This window comes from Eptatretus burgeri, chromosome 7 (assembly GCF_056783735.1).
Source record: "Eptatretus burgeri isolate ZD-2024b chromosome 7, Ebu_testis_v1, whole genome shotgun sequence".
In the NCBI taxonomy this organism is placed as follows: Eukaryota; Metazoa; Chordata; class Myxini; order Myxiniformes; family Myxinidae; genus Eptatretus; species Eptatretus burgeri.
The window spans coordinates 32232727-32247792 of NC_140967.1; the positions used below are offsets into that span (position 1 = coordinate 32232727).

General features: G+C 42.3%; 2 protein-coding genes across 2 annotated transcripts in view; one reads left to right on the top strand and one right to left on the bottom strand.

Moving 5' to 3' along the window:
• Window positions 1–15066, bottom strand: part of PSMD1 (proteasome 26S subunit, non-ATPase 1) — a 294517-nt gene that overhangs the window by 110335 nt on the left and 169116 nt on the right. The window lies entirely within an intron of this gene.
• Window positions 1–15066, top strand: part of HTR2A (5-hydroxytryptamine receptor 2A) — a 48125-nt gene that overhangs the window by 18792 nt on the left and 14267 nt on the right. The window contains exons 2-3 of the mRNA XM_085887954.1: window positions 5977–7250; window positions 10504–10704. Of these exons, the coding sequence (XP_085744080.1) occupies window positions 6965–7250; window positions 10504–10704 (487 nt within the window). The 5' untranslated portion in view covers window positions 5977–6964. The remainder of the gene's footprint in view (window positions 1–5976; window positions 7251–10503; window positions 10705–15066) is intronic.

Genomic DNA, 15066 nt, shown 5'->3' on the forward strand with positions numbered 1-15066 from the left:
TCCACAGCAAGAGATTTCATTGTCGGATATTACAAAAAAGAACAGTAAAAAACATTCTGCTATTATTCGTTTGTTACTGTGCGAAACAAAGTCCAGAAGAAATATCAAATGGATTATACAGTACACCAGTAAGAAAAACAAGCGGGTTGGGTTGGAAATCGATCATGGCGTCCAACTGCTAGCCATGTGACATTTCACAATTGCAATTTCCTCTGATATTGCAACAAAGAAATCCGCTTCCCGCAGAAAACGCGCTACTCCAGCCTTGCTCAAGCACTTGGTCAGACTCCAACAGACTGCAGTTTCCACAAAGACATGCCTGAGGTGATGGCTATTTTAGAGTGGCCAAATGGTGCGGGGATGCGTTTCTGACGTTGCGCGAAGAGGATTCGTAGAAAAAGGAGGCATCACTGGCCAATGTGTTCATCATCGAGTCACGGGGGAGGGGGGGTCTGTACAAATTACAACGGACATATTGCAGAACATCGAGCCTATTCTCTGCACAATTAATTAGCAGAGTGAAATTGCAAATTGTGTGATCGTACGATTTAACCAAAAATGTACAAAATTGAATGGTAAGATGCATAGAAATGACATTCACAACATTTGGCTCAGAATTATCAAACATGCCTTCGCTGCCCATGTTCTATTGCATCTTGCATCTTTCTGGGCAGTGACAATCATAGCCAATGTTGTGTTTTCCAACTAAGACCATGAAAAGTAATTTTCCATTAAAAATTTTTTTTTAAACAAACAACATATGGAATAAGTACACAAAGCCAATAAATCTAATTTTATCTTTCTCAATAACCAAGATATAATGAAACATTGGAAGAAAAAAAAATGTGAAAAGATGGCATTTGAACCAAGGACCCCTTTTTGTTGACGATCGTATTCCGATTGTTAACCCATTTTGTCATTCTTTGAAGAATGCCGAACGTTTTACTCATTGTTTCTGAGATTGGCACATTCCCTGAATTTAGTTAAAGCGTTGCCTTTGGAACTCATTCGGGTCGGCCTAAAACATACATGCCGAGTTTGAAGAATAAACAATGACACTAAAATATGCAATTTGGTGTCTGTCTGACCATGATGCATTCGTGTGTTACTTATTTAAGCTAAAATAAACTTGTCAAGGGAACTAGGGGTCACATAATGGAGGATGAAGCAATTTCATTTGCCCGCCTCCCCCAGGGGGTTTTCCACCTTGTTCGAACTCTGTGTTAAGATGTATAAATAGCTTATTGTGGCAATTCATGGAGCCATATTTTTTTACCAGAAGTAAAAAATCTATATATTAATACTGAAGGACCAATTTTGTACTCCTCCTAGCGGTCGCGTCACGTTTTTCTCGGTACTGTGACCTGGACTGAAAGAAACTTCGTACCTGTAAGAGTGCATCGCACATACTGGCAATAGCCAAACTTCAACTCTGAAGCAAAATAAACACTTTTCGTTGAGACGGGGGGGCGAGAAGTGAAGAGGTGGGGGCGGGGGATCAAGAGACGGGGACAGGGAGTGAAGAGGCGGGGGGCAAGGTAAGCAAATTTTTGGGCGGGGGTAAGCAAATTGAAAGCGAGAGACGGGGGGGGGAAATGGGGCGGGGGGTGAGTGGGTGGGGGCTGGGGTCAATTGGCGGGGTTGAGTGTGAGGGGGTGGACAGGGGCGGGGGCCCGCGGGCAAGTGGGGCAGAGAATCAAGAGACGGGGGGCGGGGAGTGAAGAGGCGGGGGTGGGGAGATTAAATTTTGGGCGGGGGGGGAAGCAAATTGAAGGCGGGGGGAATGGGGCAGGGGCGGGGGATGAGTAGGCGGGGGCAAGCACGCCTTGTCCAGTCAATGTCTCTCGAGTGTGGGTGAGCTGGTGAGGGTGGTTGAATGTACGGAATCCGTCTGTGATGGGGGTTTCGGCTAGTATTATAATATTCAGTCAATTCCATCCAATGTTCCTTTTAAATAGTCGCTACTGTTGTTTAACACTAGAATGCAAGAAATTTGGAGGAAACCCGCTGTCCTTGGGGAATTCTATGCAAATTGCATTGCCTACAGACGGGAGCCACTTCAACTAGCTCGGCCTCTAAGTGGATTGATCACGAGCTTGGCCACAATGATGTATAGTTAATAAAGGTACTTGCATGAGTCTTTTCACATGAATGATGTATCCCATTGCCTATCCGATTTTTCCAGCCATCAATTTATATGTGGACTGCATATGGATTGTTTATAACATACATCTTGGGAAACCCAACACCATTCCGGCCCAATTGTGAACCTTATTTGACACATAACCCCATTCCTAATAGTCGGTAGCATTGTTTAATACTCACCTCAGGGGGAATTTGGAGAAAATTTGAGATATAAACGTGTACCTACACACAGACGGTGCTTCGGCTAAGAGTCGCTGGTCTGCACACCTTCTGGAAGTAAACAATATTATAACCACAAATTAGTCAATTCCATGTTATGATAATCCATCCATCCATTGGGACCATACTCTGTGCAGAGCATTGTTGCTGCCTAAGCAGTCTTCTTGGCTATTTGGCACAATGCTGGACTGGTTGCCACTCCGACACAGGATACCAGCATGCTGACACTCATTTTGCCAACCTCGGAAGGATGACAGGTAGAGTCAACCCCACCTGGTATTAATTTAACAGATGAGTGGGATTTGAACTCAGGCGCCTTGGATCCCAAGCCCACCACCTGAACCATTAAACCAACATCATCAGGCATATGATGATAATGGCATGACAATAAGAGCATAATAATAATAATATTAAAGTTATTACAAAATAATATTAATATTAATAATAATAATAACAGTAATAATCATTTTTAAAACAATAATTCTCATATTGAGATTCGGATCTTCATGAAAATCGAATCGTTCGCCCTTGTCATACACCCAACCTGTCCACTAAGTTTCGTCCGAATCCATCCATAACTTTTTGAGATAGTGTTACACATCCTTTTTAGCCCAATCACTCGATGGTGAAGTATCACTTAAAAAATTCTCAGATCCGGATCTTCACCAAAATCTAATTAAGTTGTCCTTGTCACACATCTAACCTTTCCACCAAATTTCATCCGAATTCATGCACAACTTTTTGAGATATCTTGCTCACAGATAGACAAGACAGACATAGAGGGATGAAAAAAATGACCTCCGCCCACCTTTGGTAGGGGAGGTAATAATAAGGATAATAACATGGCCGAGTCTAAAATATCGTAGGTTAAGCGAGTGTGAAAATGTATAATTAAGGTGAAAACGCCTGACTACAAATGTAACTCAACTGCGCACGTGAACATACACAAACCACCATGCCCTATCCATCGCCGCTCCCAAAGGGAGCGTGTGTTTCGAGTCAAAGAAACAAGGCAAATAATTAAATTAATCGATAAGTTCACCAAAATATGCCAAAACCACTAAAAGGTGCTTGCGTCTGTCGATATGTGTCCAAGTATCGTAACTATAATTCACGGACCGGTGTTTGTGTTTGTTTGTCGGGCTGCTTCTCCTACAATTCTGACCCGATTACATCTAGGCTTGCTACATAGCATCAGCATAACCCCAATTAATGTATGAGGGTGTTTTTTATTTTAATCTTTGCCAGTGGTCTTGGGGTGGGACACGAATGCTCTATGTAAATGTGTATTGTGTTGCGCCGCCTCCAGGTTGGGGAAGGTATTACAAGTCTCCACCATTTACAGTACAGTATTCCTGGCGCCACATTTTCCAGTGTAGTGGGCGTTTTGAATTATAGGCAGTGGGTCTGTTTTTGCAATAGACACATATTACCCGGGTTATTTATTTTTCCTTCACAGAGCTGTCAGTTGCCTGTAAACCGCCCAAATAGAAGTATGCGTCAGAAGTACGTGTTGCATGCTTGGAACAAGATCGCCCGTCGGGCGGGTGTTTTGTTATTGCATATTTATTAATGGATAGGGGTAGCAAGCTCTACAAAACCCCGTTTATAAAGTTTGTACAATGATTTGGAAGAGTGCATAGAAATAAAGCAAAAATGCATTGAAAGTACTCGAACAGCACAGAGAAACAAGGTGCGTATTAGGACGGCAAAAAATTCATATGTGTGAGATAATTCTGAAGACAGAAAGTACAACTGCTCGCACTCTCCCCAATATATGATCATGTCTCAATTCCTTGCTCTTGTTTTCAGCATGGCAATAGCCTGATATGATGCTTTGGCAAGGATGATCAACCTTGGCAGCCTTTTGTTCGGGTGATACGACTCCCCCTTCCCCCCCAAAAGAATGAAAAAGGGAGACCACAATTTTTTTTACTTTTTATGAACGGACACAAAACTTCAAAATGTAACTCGACTTCATACTAAACTACGAAATCATCGTTACGATCACCAAATCTGCTCGAAATGTAAATGATTTTCATTGGTACAGACAAACAGGTTGGAAAAGTGTGCCTCCAACACTCCTGGAAAGGAGCACAAATCGTCGCTAAAACCACAAATTCATTTTTGATGCCACAGAAACCTGCATTTTGATCTGTTCGGTCGAGCAAGAGCAAAATATCGCTTCAAAAAGGAACATCCGGGTGAAGGCCCAGTTTCGGCTCCGCTGGATTCAATCTGTTCTCATTACTGCCACGTGCGATGTGCTTGCCAACCAAAGTACAATGACAACTCCAACTGGTTACTCAGAAGTGGAAGCCAATCCAATTATTCCTGCCCTAAATCATTTTTTTTTTATCTATGCCTTGTACAACTTCTTGGCTGGGAGACAGCATGCAGGATAAATATGAAGTACATCGACCATCAAAAGGTCACACTATTCGAATCATGACGGCCCTGTCGAGCATCAAGAATTAAGCAGTTGTGCCAAGGATCTTTGAGATGAGAAGAAGAAGGATCCAGAGGGGTAAAGAAGCTTTCACGCGTTGTGCCATACTTTAGCTTGCTGAGCTATTTCCTAATGAACAGGAAAACCCACAGGGCTCGTAATGTAAAGAACTGCCCCCTCCAGTTTGTTGAACAGTAGGAATTGTTCTTTAAGTACAGAGGCCATTCGCTCTGACATGGTAGTTTAGCCTATCAATTTGGCATCAAAACACCTGCTGGCTTGAGCTAAGCAGCAGATTTTTCACAAAGCCAGAGCCATACTTAATCAGATCAACTCGTTGTATAAAGCCCATTTTAAAAGCTCACTCGCATCTCAATGTAATGCAGACTCGAGCAACACGGCTCTCGCAGCGACATCGTTCGTACAAGACAAAAGGACAATGACAGCTCCATCTGGCCAATCAAAACTCAATTGCAGCTCAATGTGGCCAATCAAAAAACTTGCAGCTAAATCTGGCCAATCAAAAGCAACTCTTGAAGAAAAGAGAGAAAGAAAAAAAAAAAAAAAAAAAAAAAAAGAGAAAACTTTTTTTCTTTTACCCCTGCTGTTGGTGTGTTTTCATGCCCACACCTCTCTCGCTGTCTCTCTCTCTCTCTCGTCCTCATTTGTTCTGCGTTCTATCTCTTCCACAAGCCTAGAATCTGTATACAAAAAATATAACGCGTGATAATGATGCAACAAAGATGGCATTTTGTGATGAATCTGTCACAATCATTCATTGACTCAGAAGTGGCATGTTTGACTTGTAATGACATGGGTGACCCTTTAACTCAGAAAACATCTTCATGTGAAGGCACAACATGATAACGATGCCTTCAGAATTGAAACGCTTTCTCAAAAATGGGTAGATTCTTATAGATTTTGACTTAAGCTGCTGGAAAAAAATTTTAAAAAATGAAAAAAGAAACGAAACAAAAATGTGTAGATGTACCACAGCCCGTAGATTGATGAGGGATCCGATTTAATGAGGAAATGTTCTATTACAAGCATTCAAGATGTAATCGCTGAATTGTAATAGCAATGAGAAGGTTGGCATGCACCGACAGACAAGGTTTTGGCTGTGAAACGGCTTTCGATGTTAACGTGTCCGTTTTCTATCGCAGGTCAATGCAAGTGGGGGAGAAATGGTCTGCGTGCTTGCATCACGCCACATTGCCTCAAATAGAAATCGATAAGCAATGGACTTCACACCAAATGAATTATTGGCTTCTGCGCATTAAGGAAGCATCATTTCCTTCGAGTGCACCGATTGCCTGATGCTCCGCAACGTTGACCACTTCATGCGGAGTAAGACGCACAGTGAGAAGGTGACAAGCTTGGAATGCCGAGCACGGGCGGGTTCGGTAAGGAGTCTCCAAACTCCAGGCCCAAAGGAATTACACCGTTCTTTACCTCGATCAACAAGCGGAATTTCTAAACGCCGGCGGTGCGTGGTCCAACCGCAAAGTGCGGTGGATTATACAAGCACGTCGGTCCATCGGAAGCCACTGGCAATGCGCTGGGCCGCCCAGGCACCAATCATCTGTTCTCCTCGAGAAAAATGACTGGCCAGATGATGCGATTATAAACAAGGTTCTGTGCACATTGATATTTAAACTGCTTCAAAAGAAAAATATCACCACAGGCCTCGAAGCAGAAAATCCACCACAACGTTGAAAAGTTATTTGGAAATACAAGGAGAGGGAAACGAAACAGGATCATAGATTGCACAGAAGTCCACTACCCCCAAGGTCAGGTCTTAATAATACGGTAAGCTACTTCCAAAACAACTTTGCTTAAAAGAACAACATTGAGAGAAAGCATCCATCTGATAACAACCAATGTATTCCCTGCTAATAAAAGATGGAAACTGTGCAGATGTTCCTTCCAGTGATTCCACGCTGGTCCAACAACCCATAGATTGAGAGCCTGCTACCGACTCTTACACTGCCCAGAATGATGGAAGAGATGGCCTGAAACAATTGCTCACCGCTCCTCCTCTGCACTGGAGCAGATGCACCGCATCAGTGCATAATCGGGCAGATACAATCACGAGTGAACAGATGCCTTGAGAGCAAACCATTCGGTCACGACGGCCCTTTAGGAACACTGATGGCCTTTTGGGGAAATAGCAATGCCAGCACCGGTCTCGGGGAGTTCCCAGCACCAAGCTCGTCACCGCCAGGATTGAGCAGCGTCGACGGTCTACACTGGACTGCAATGTTGGCTCTCGCTGCCGTCGTTCCCACCGTCACAGGAAACCTGCTGGTGATCATCGCCGTTTGGCGTGAACGGCGCCTGCAAACCGCTACCAACTACTTCCTTAGTTCACTGGCTGTGGCAGATCTACTTGTTGGACTCCTTGTCATGCCCGTTTCACTCGTCAATGTTCTATATGGCAAGCAAACTACGACACAAGCTCGTTCATCCAAACAAATCACTTACATCGCAGAATATACATGACATCTCAACTTTTCTTTTGCATTCGCACTGTATGAAACTGATGGGGTTGTGCTATGTGGGATAATTGGGAACAGCATTACTTACATTTGGGATTTGTGGCTCATAAGGAACTACTACAAATTATGGTCAACTTTAAGAATGCAAGACAGTGAGCATAAACACATGGTGGACTAGAACGGCATGAGGTAGAGCGCATGCCTTCACCAGGCTGAACCGTTTCCGTTTTGTATCCCACTGATAGGCCGGATCTGCATCTGGACCATTTCTCCTTGTCACACACCAAAAATCGAACCGGCTTGTTCTTGTCACCTACCCGACTCATCCACCAAGTTTTGTCATAATCTGTCCAGAACTTTTTGAAATATCATGCGACATATATCGTTTTTGGATTCTCTCTCTACATATACATATATATATATATATATATATATATATATATATATATATATATATATATATATATATATATATATATATATATCTTCATCATCTCTCAATGGTGAAGAATCGCTTCAAAATTTCTACTATCCAGAACCAATTTTCACGAACATCTAATTAATGCATCCTGGTCACACACCCAATCTGTCCATCAAATTTCACCCGAATCCGTCCAGTAATTTTTGAGATATCCTGCTCACAGACGCCAGACAGGGGTGGAAGCATAACATCCGTCCACCTTTGGTGGCGGAGGTTAAAAAAAAAAGATTGTCGACAAGCCTTGAGAGTGCATCCACCAGCCCAGCAGTGCGCTTGCTAACAATGGGCTAAAAACTGCATCAAGCTTCACAAAGCTTGCCAATACATCAGGTTTCTCATAAAGCAATGTCTGGGATCATGGATGCTCGCTAATATCAACACGGACTCATGCTTGCATTACAGGCACTGTAATGACATCTTTAACGTAAGGAATTTGCATTCGCCGTCACTTAGAAAATCGAAGGCGGCTTTCCTGGGGTGCAGCAGACAGCTCATGTACTATATGATTAAACTAGTACAATCGAAATACCATCTGTTTGGCATGTCAGAGCAATTGGGATGTAGTTTTGATGACAATGGTGGCATCTCATTGGAGCAAGGCTGCTCGAGCTGCCACTATTAGGAAAAGACGATCAAATACTAACTTTTCAATTCGCGGAAGGTGATTTTAAATGAAAGTTAAATAAAACTAGAGTCCTGTTTGTTCAAAAATATGAAACGTTAGAAATAGGTTTTCTTTTTTGTGTTGGGGCCAAATACAGAATAACTGCGCACGCACACTAAATGTAGAATTATTGGATAGCCCTTACGCACAACCCGACCCACTCCAGCCTCACAACACAACACAACACCTCCACTCCTTTCACCTCCACAACTACAAATGCCCATTAAAGGCCATATTTATATTTTTTTATGAAAAAAGTTAACTTTTTCAATATCTTCATATGGCCTGGGTGCAGAGCATGGATTCCTAGATTATGTGATTCTCTCTATGTAATTGAATATGTATGTTATTTGGCATCTTCCTTTTATCTGTGCATTCTCATTGGTAAATTGATGTACTAGAAGGGCACTCGGTAGAGCGCATACCTCCGCCCCGCAATTCCTCATCCATAAGAACATATTGGGCTCAATACATTTTTGAAATGTCATGCTATATATCGTTTATAGCCCTATCTTCTCAATGGTGAAGAATCACTTTAAAAATGAAATAATTCTCTTATCCAGATTCGGATTCGGATCTTCACCAAAATCGAATCAATTCGTCCTTGTCACACACTCAACCTGTCCACCAAATTTCGTCCAAATCCGTCTACAAATTTTTGAGATATCCTGCACACAGACAGACAAAAACAAACAAGACGATGACGTACAGATCATGGTACTTGGAAAATGATACCCTTTCCAGCAGTTGCCATGGATACATCAAATTGTCCATTTCATGAAGATTAAAATTCACAATCTTAATCAAAGTTCAAGTCAATCGGATGAAAATTGACGATCTTTCAGAGAAAAATTCTTGAATTTAGAAGTTTGACCCCGAGTTGACCTTTTGATCTCAAAATTAGTTTCTCAATCCAGTGACGCAATATGCAAATCTTGTTCAAATTTCAAGTCTGATGGAAAATGACGATTTCAGTAATTTGACCTCAAGATGACCTTTGACCTCAAAATCAATCCGCTTCTCAGTTGAGACTACCTCTACAAATTTGTGAAGTTTCATGACGATCGATTTTGAATTGTGACTGTAGGCGACAAACAGACAGACAGAATAACAAAATCGACGAACCAATATACTTGAAAAATCTTCCATTTTGCAAGTAACAAACAGACAGACAGAGAAGGGTGAAAACATAACCTCCTTCACCTTCGGTGGCGAAGGTAACAATGGAATCTCATATTTACCACATGAAAGAAATGGAATAATGTGAAAATGTAAATAGTTTGGAAGCAGCTCCAGCATAGCAGTTTGCAGTAGGATGCAATTTAACAGAGGTATTGACATGAAACAGCAAGATTCGAGATGCGTTACAAGATGTAAAAATACGAATAATCATGCAAATAACATCGGCCTGCTGGGATAAGACCGAGTAGACTTGCAGATGGGTGACTTGTAAACATGATGGAGGTGGCAATACTAATAAAAAATACAGCGAATAGGATGAGGAATTAAAAAAAAGAAAATGACGGACCAAAAAAAAAGCCTAGTTTTGCCACAAAAGGCAAAACCATTAACTGGCTACAGAATGCTCGACAGGTAACGAATGACTTCCCAAAACACCAAAGGGAATATCATCTTTATATTGGAAATAAAATTTATCCCGAGTGGAATGCAAGTGGCGAGGACGCGTTTGTGATGAGCTCCTCATTATATTATACCTTAAAAACACGGGAAAATGCAAGATGAAGAAGTGACCTTTCCTGGAAGTTTCCACCCCACCAAGTGGAATGGAAATACTGTATATATTACTTACAAATACCAACCAATAATGGTCCTCCTTTCCAGCAACTTTGGAGATTTGAGGACATGTTGGTGATAAAGGCCAAAAAAGTTCCGGTCATCCATCCTCCACTGCTTTGCAGCCTTTCTACATCTCTTTCCTCACCTCATCAATTCCATTTTTTTTTTAATGAGACGGCTGATGACATTTTCATTTAAGACTTCACAGAGCCTCGTGTGAAAAGATCTCCCCGTGCCACCGTGTGCGTAGGTTACCGCTGGCCCTTGCCGCCCCAACTCTGCCCTGCATGGATCTACCTTGATGTACTCTTCTCCACTGCCTCAATCATGCACTTGTGTGCCATCTCCTTGGATCGATACGTCGCCATCAAGAGGCCCATCCAGCACAGCCGATACAATTCACGAGCCAAGGCGCTGTTCAAGATCCTCGCCGTCTGGCTCATCTCCATTGGTGTGTGCATTCCATCCATGTGCTCCCCATTGAATGACACTTTACGGGATTTTTTCTTCTTCTAAACTCCACCAATGCTCAAAATTTAATTTGAATAATGCAAGCACATACACCAAGCGAAAGCAAACACATCATAACCAAACACTTTCACACCAAATACAAAGCTGACAGGCCTGCAGTTATGACACAATTGACAGCATCATAAAGATTACCCTATTTATGCCTCATTTAATCCGAGTTAGCTTGGAGCTCCCACATGCTTGTGCCAAAACACCAATGACTAAAGCCAGAATTTGTGTGTGTATATATATATATATATATATATATATATATATATATATATATATATATATATATATATATATATATATATATATATATATATATATATATATATATATATATATATATATATATATATATCCCAGGAAAATGTTGGCACACTTTTCATGAAGTCATATTTCGTATTTTAATATAGATAACATTAATAATTTAGCAAAAAGAAGGCTAACTTACCTGATTTATGATTGCAAGTATTCAAAGTGACCACTGTTTACTAAATCAGAAATACGGCAATGAAGAGGTTTACTTCCAGCAAGATGGGGGCTCCCCCACATTATCATCGCATCTTGATGCTCAATTTCCGAACGATTGGATAAGGCGAAGAGGATGTATTGAATATCCCCCACGTTCACCTGATTTAACTCCACTCGACTTTTAGCTGTGGGGTTACCTGAAGGATGTGGTGAAGAGCAGGAAACCAGCTACACTCTGAGAACTTGGGGATGAAATCGAGCAATCCTGTGTATCTATCTTGGCAGACATTTTTGCTGAAGTTTGTTGCTCAATTGTTCACCCCTGTCATCAATGCCGAGACATCAATGATGGTCACTTTGAACATTTGCAATAATAAATCATATTGCTAAATTAGGTGTTTTGTTTGTTAAAATACAAAATATTACTTGACTTATGGGATACTAATATATATAATATATATATATATATATATATATATACATGTGTATGTATATATATATATATTTATATATATTTATATATATATATGTATATATATATATATATATATATATATATATATATATATATATATATATATATATATATATATATATATATATATATATATATATATATATATATATATATATATATATATATATATATATATATATATATATATATATATATATATATATATATAGATATATATATATATATATATATATATATATATATATATATATATATATATATATATATATATATATATATATATATCTTCTTTTTTCGGCTGCTCCCGTTAGGGGTCGCCACAGCGGATCAACCGTCTCCATTTCGTTCTATCCTCCACATCTTCCATTGACACTTCAACCGCCCGCATGTCCGCCCTCACCGCATCCATGAACCTCTTCTTTGGCCTTCCTCTTCTCCTCCTGCCTGGCGGCTCCATCCTCAGCATCCTTCTCCCGATATACTCCACTTTCCTCCTGTGCACATGTCCAAACCATCTCAATCTCGCCTCTCTCACTTTGTCTCCAAACCGTCCTACCTGCGCTGTCCCTCTAATACACTCATTCCTTATCCTGTCCATCCTCGTCACTCCCAACGAGAATCGCAGCATCTTGAACTCTGCCACCTCCAGCTCCGCTTCCTGTCTTTTTGTTAGTGCCACCGCCTCCAAACCATACAACATAGCTGGTCTCACTACAGTCATATATACTTTCCCCTTCACTCTTGCAGCTACCCTTCTGCCACAAATCACTCCTGCAACTCTTCTCCACCCACTCCATCCTGCCTGCACTCTTTTCACTTCTTTACCACACTCTCCGTTACTTTGGACAGTTGATCCCAAGTATTTAAAACCCATCCACCTTCCCCACCTCAACTCCTTGCAACCGCACCATACCACCACCCTCCCTCTCATTTACGCACATGTTCTCCGTCTTACTCCGACTGACTATCATTCCCCTTCTCTCCAGTGCGTACCTCCACCTCTCAAGGCTCACCTCAGCCTGCTCCCTGCAGATCATGATGTCATCCGCGAACATCATAGTCCATGGAGACTCCAGTCTGATCTCATCCGTCAACCTGTCCATCACCATTGCAAACAGGAAAGGGCTCAGAGTCGACACTTGGTGCAATCCCACCTTTACCTTAAACCGGTTCGTCATTCCTACCGCACACCTCACCGCTGTCACACTGTCCTCATACATATCCTGCACGATCCTCACATACTTCTCCACCACTCCCGACTTCCTCATACAATACCACAACTCCTCTCTTGGCACCCTATCATAAGCTTTCTCTAAATCCACAAACACACAATGTAACTCCTTCTGGCCTTCCCTATACTTCTCCATCAACATTCTCAAAGCAAACATCGCATCAGTGGTGCTCTTTCCTGGCATAAACCCATAATGCTGCTCACAGATCGTGACCTCTCCTCTCAACCTAGCTTCCACTACTCTTTCCCACAACTTCATGTTGTGGCTTAACAACTTTATCCCTCTGTAATTTCTACAGCTCTGCACATCACCCTTATTCTTGAAAATCGGAACCAGTATACTTAATCTCCACTCCTCCGGCATCCTCTCACTTTCCAAGACTTTATTAAACAATCTGGTTAACAACCCCACTGCCATCTCTCCTAAGCACTTCCATGCCTCCACTGGTATGTCATCTGGGCCAACCGTCTTTCCACTCTTCATCCTCTTCAGAGCAGTCCTTACTTCATCCTTACTGATCCACCCCACTTCCTGATTCACTATCTCCACCTCTTCCAACCTTCTCTCTCTCTCATTTTCTTCATTCATCAGCTCCTCAAAGTACTCCATCCACCTTCTCAACACACTCTCCTCGCTCGTCAGCACATTCCCATTTGCGTCCTTTATCACCCGAACCTGCAGCACATCCTTTCCAGCTCGGTCCCTCTGTCTTGCCAATCGGTATAAATCCTTTTCCCCTTCTTTTGTATTCAACTTCTCATACAGCTCGTCATATGCCTTTTCCTTGGCTTTTGCCACCTCTCTTTTTGCCTTTCGCCGCCACTCCTTGGACTCTTACCTACTTTCTTCATCTCTCTGACTATCCCACTTCTTTTTCGGCAACCCCTTCTTCCTTATACTTTCCTGTACTTCCTCATTCCACCACCAAGTCTCCTTATCTTCCTTCCACTGTCCAGATGTCACACCAAGTACCTTCCGAGCTATCTCTGTCACCACTTCTGCTGTAGTTGCCCAATCATCCCACCCATCTTTACCACCATCCAACGCCTGTCTCACCTCCTCCCTAAATTTAACGCAACAGTCTTCCTCCTTCAGCTTCCACCATCTGGTCCTTGGTTCAGCCCTCACTCTCTTCCTCAACCTCACCTCTAAAGTCATCCTACAGACCACCAATCGATGCTGTCGAGCTACACTCTCCCCTGCCACCACCTTACAGTCTCTAATCTCTTTCAGGTTGCATCTCCTGCTTAAGATGTAATCCACCTGTGTGCACTTTCCTCCACTCTTGTACGTCACCCTGTGTTCCTCCTTCTTCTTGAAATACGTATTTAATACTGCCATTTCCATTCTTTTTGCAAACTCTACCACCATTTGCCCTTCCACATTTCTCTTGCTGAGACCGTACCTACCCATCACCTCCTCATCCTCTTTATTTCCTTCCCCAACATGCCCATTGAAATCTGCTCCAATCATCACTCTTTCATCCTTGGATACACTCTCCACCACTTCATCTAACTCACTCCAGAAATCTTCTTTATACTCCATCTCACACCCCATATGTGGGGCATATGCACTGATGACATTTATCATCACCCCTTCAATTTCCAACTTCACACTCATCACTCGATCAGACAGTCTCCTCACCTCCAATACCCTCTTGACATAATCTTCCTTCAGGATTATCCCGACACCATTTCTCCCCCCATCCACACCATGGTAGAACAGTTTGAAACCACCTCCATGCTCCTCGCCTTGCTCCCCATCCACTTGGTCTCTTGTACACACAGTATGTCCACCTTTCTTCTCTCCATCATATCAGCCAACTCTCGCCCTTTGCCAGTCATCGTCCCAACATTCAGAGTTCCAACTCCCACCTCCACACTTCTACTCTTCCCCCTCTCCCACTGCCTCCGGACTCGCCTTCCCAGTCTCCTTCTCCTCCTTCGCCCAGCAGTAGCACAATTTCCACTGGTACCCTGCTGACCACCGGTACCGGTGGCGGTCGTTGGTAACCCGGGCCTCGACCGATCCGGTATGGAAATTCGTTTTGTTGTCCGCATAATGATTTGGCATCGGTTTTTACGCCGGATGCCCTTCCTGACGCAACCCTGGTCGC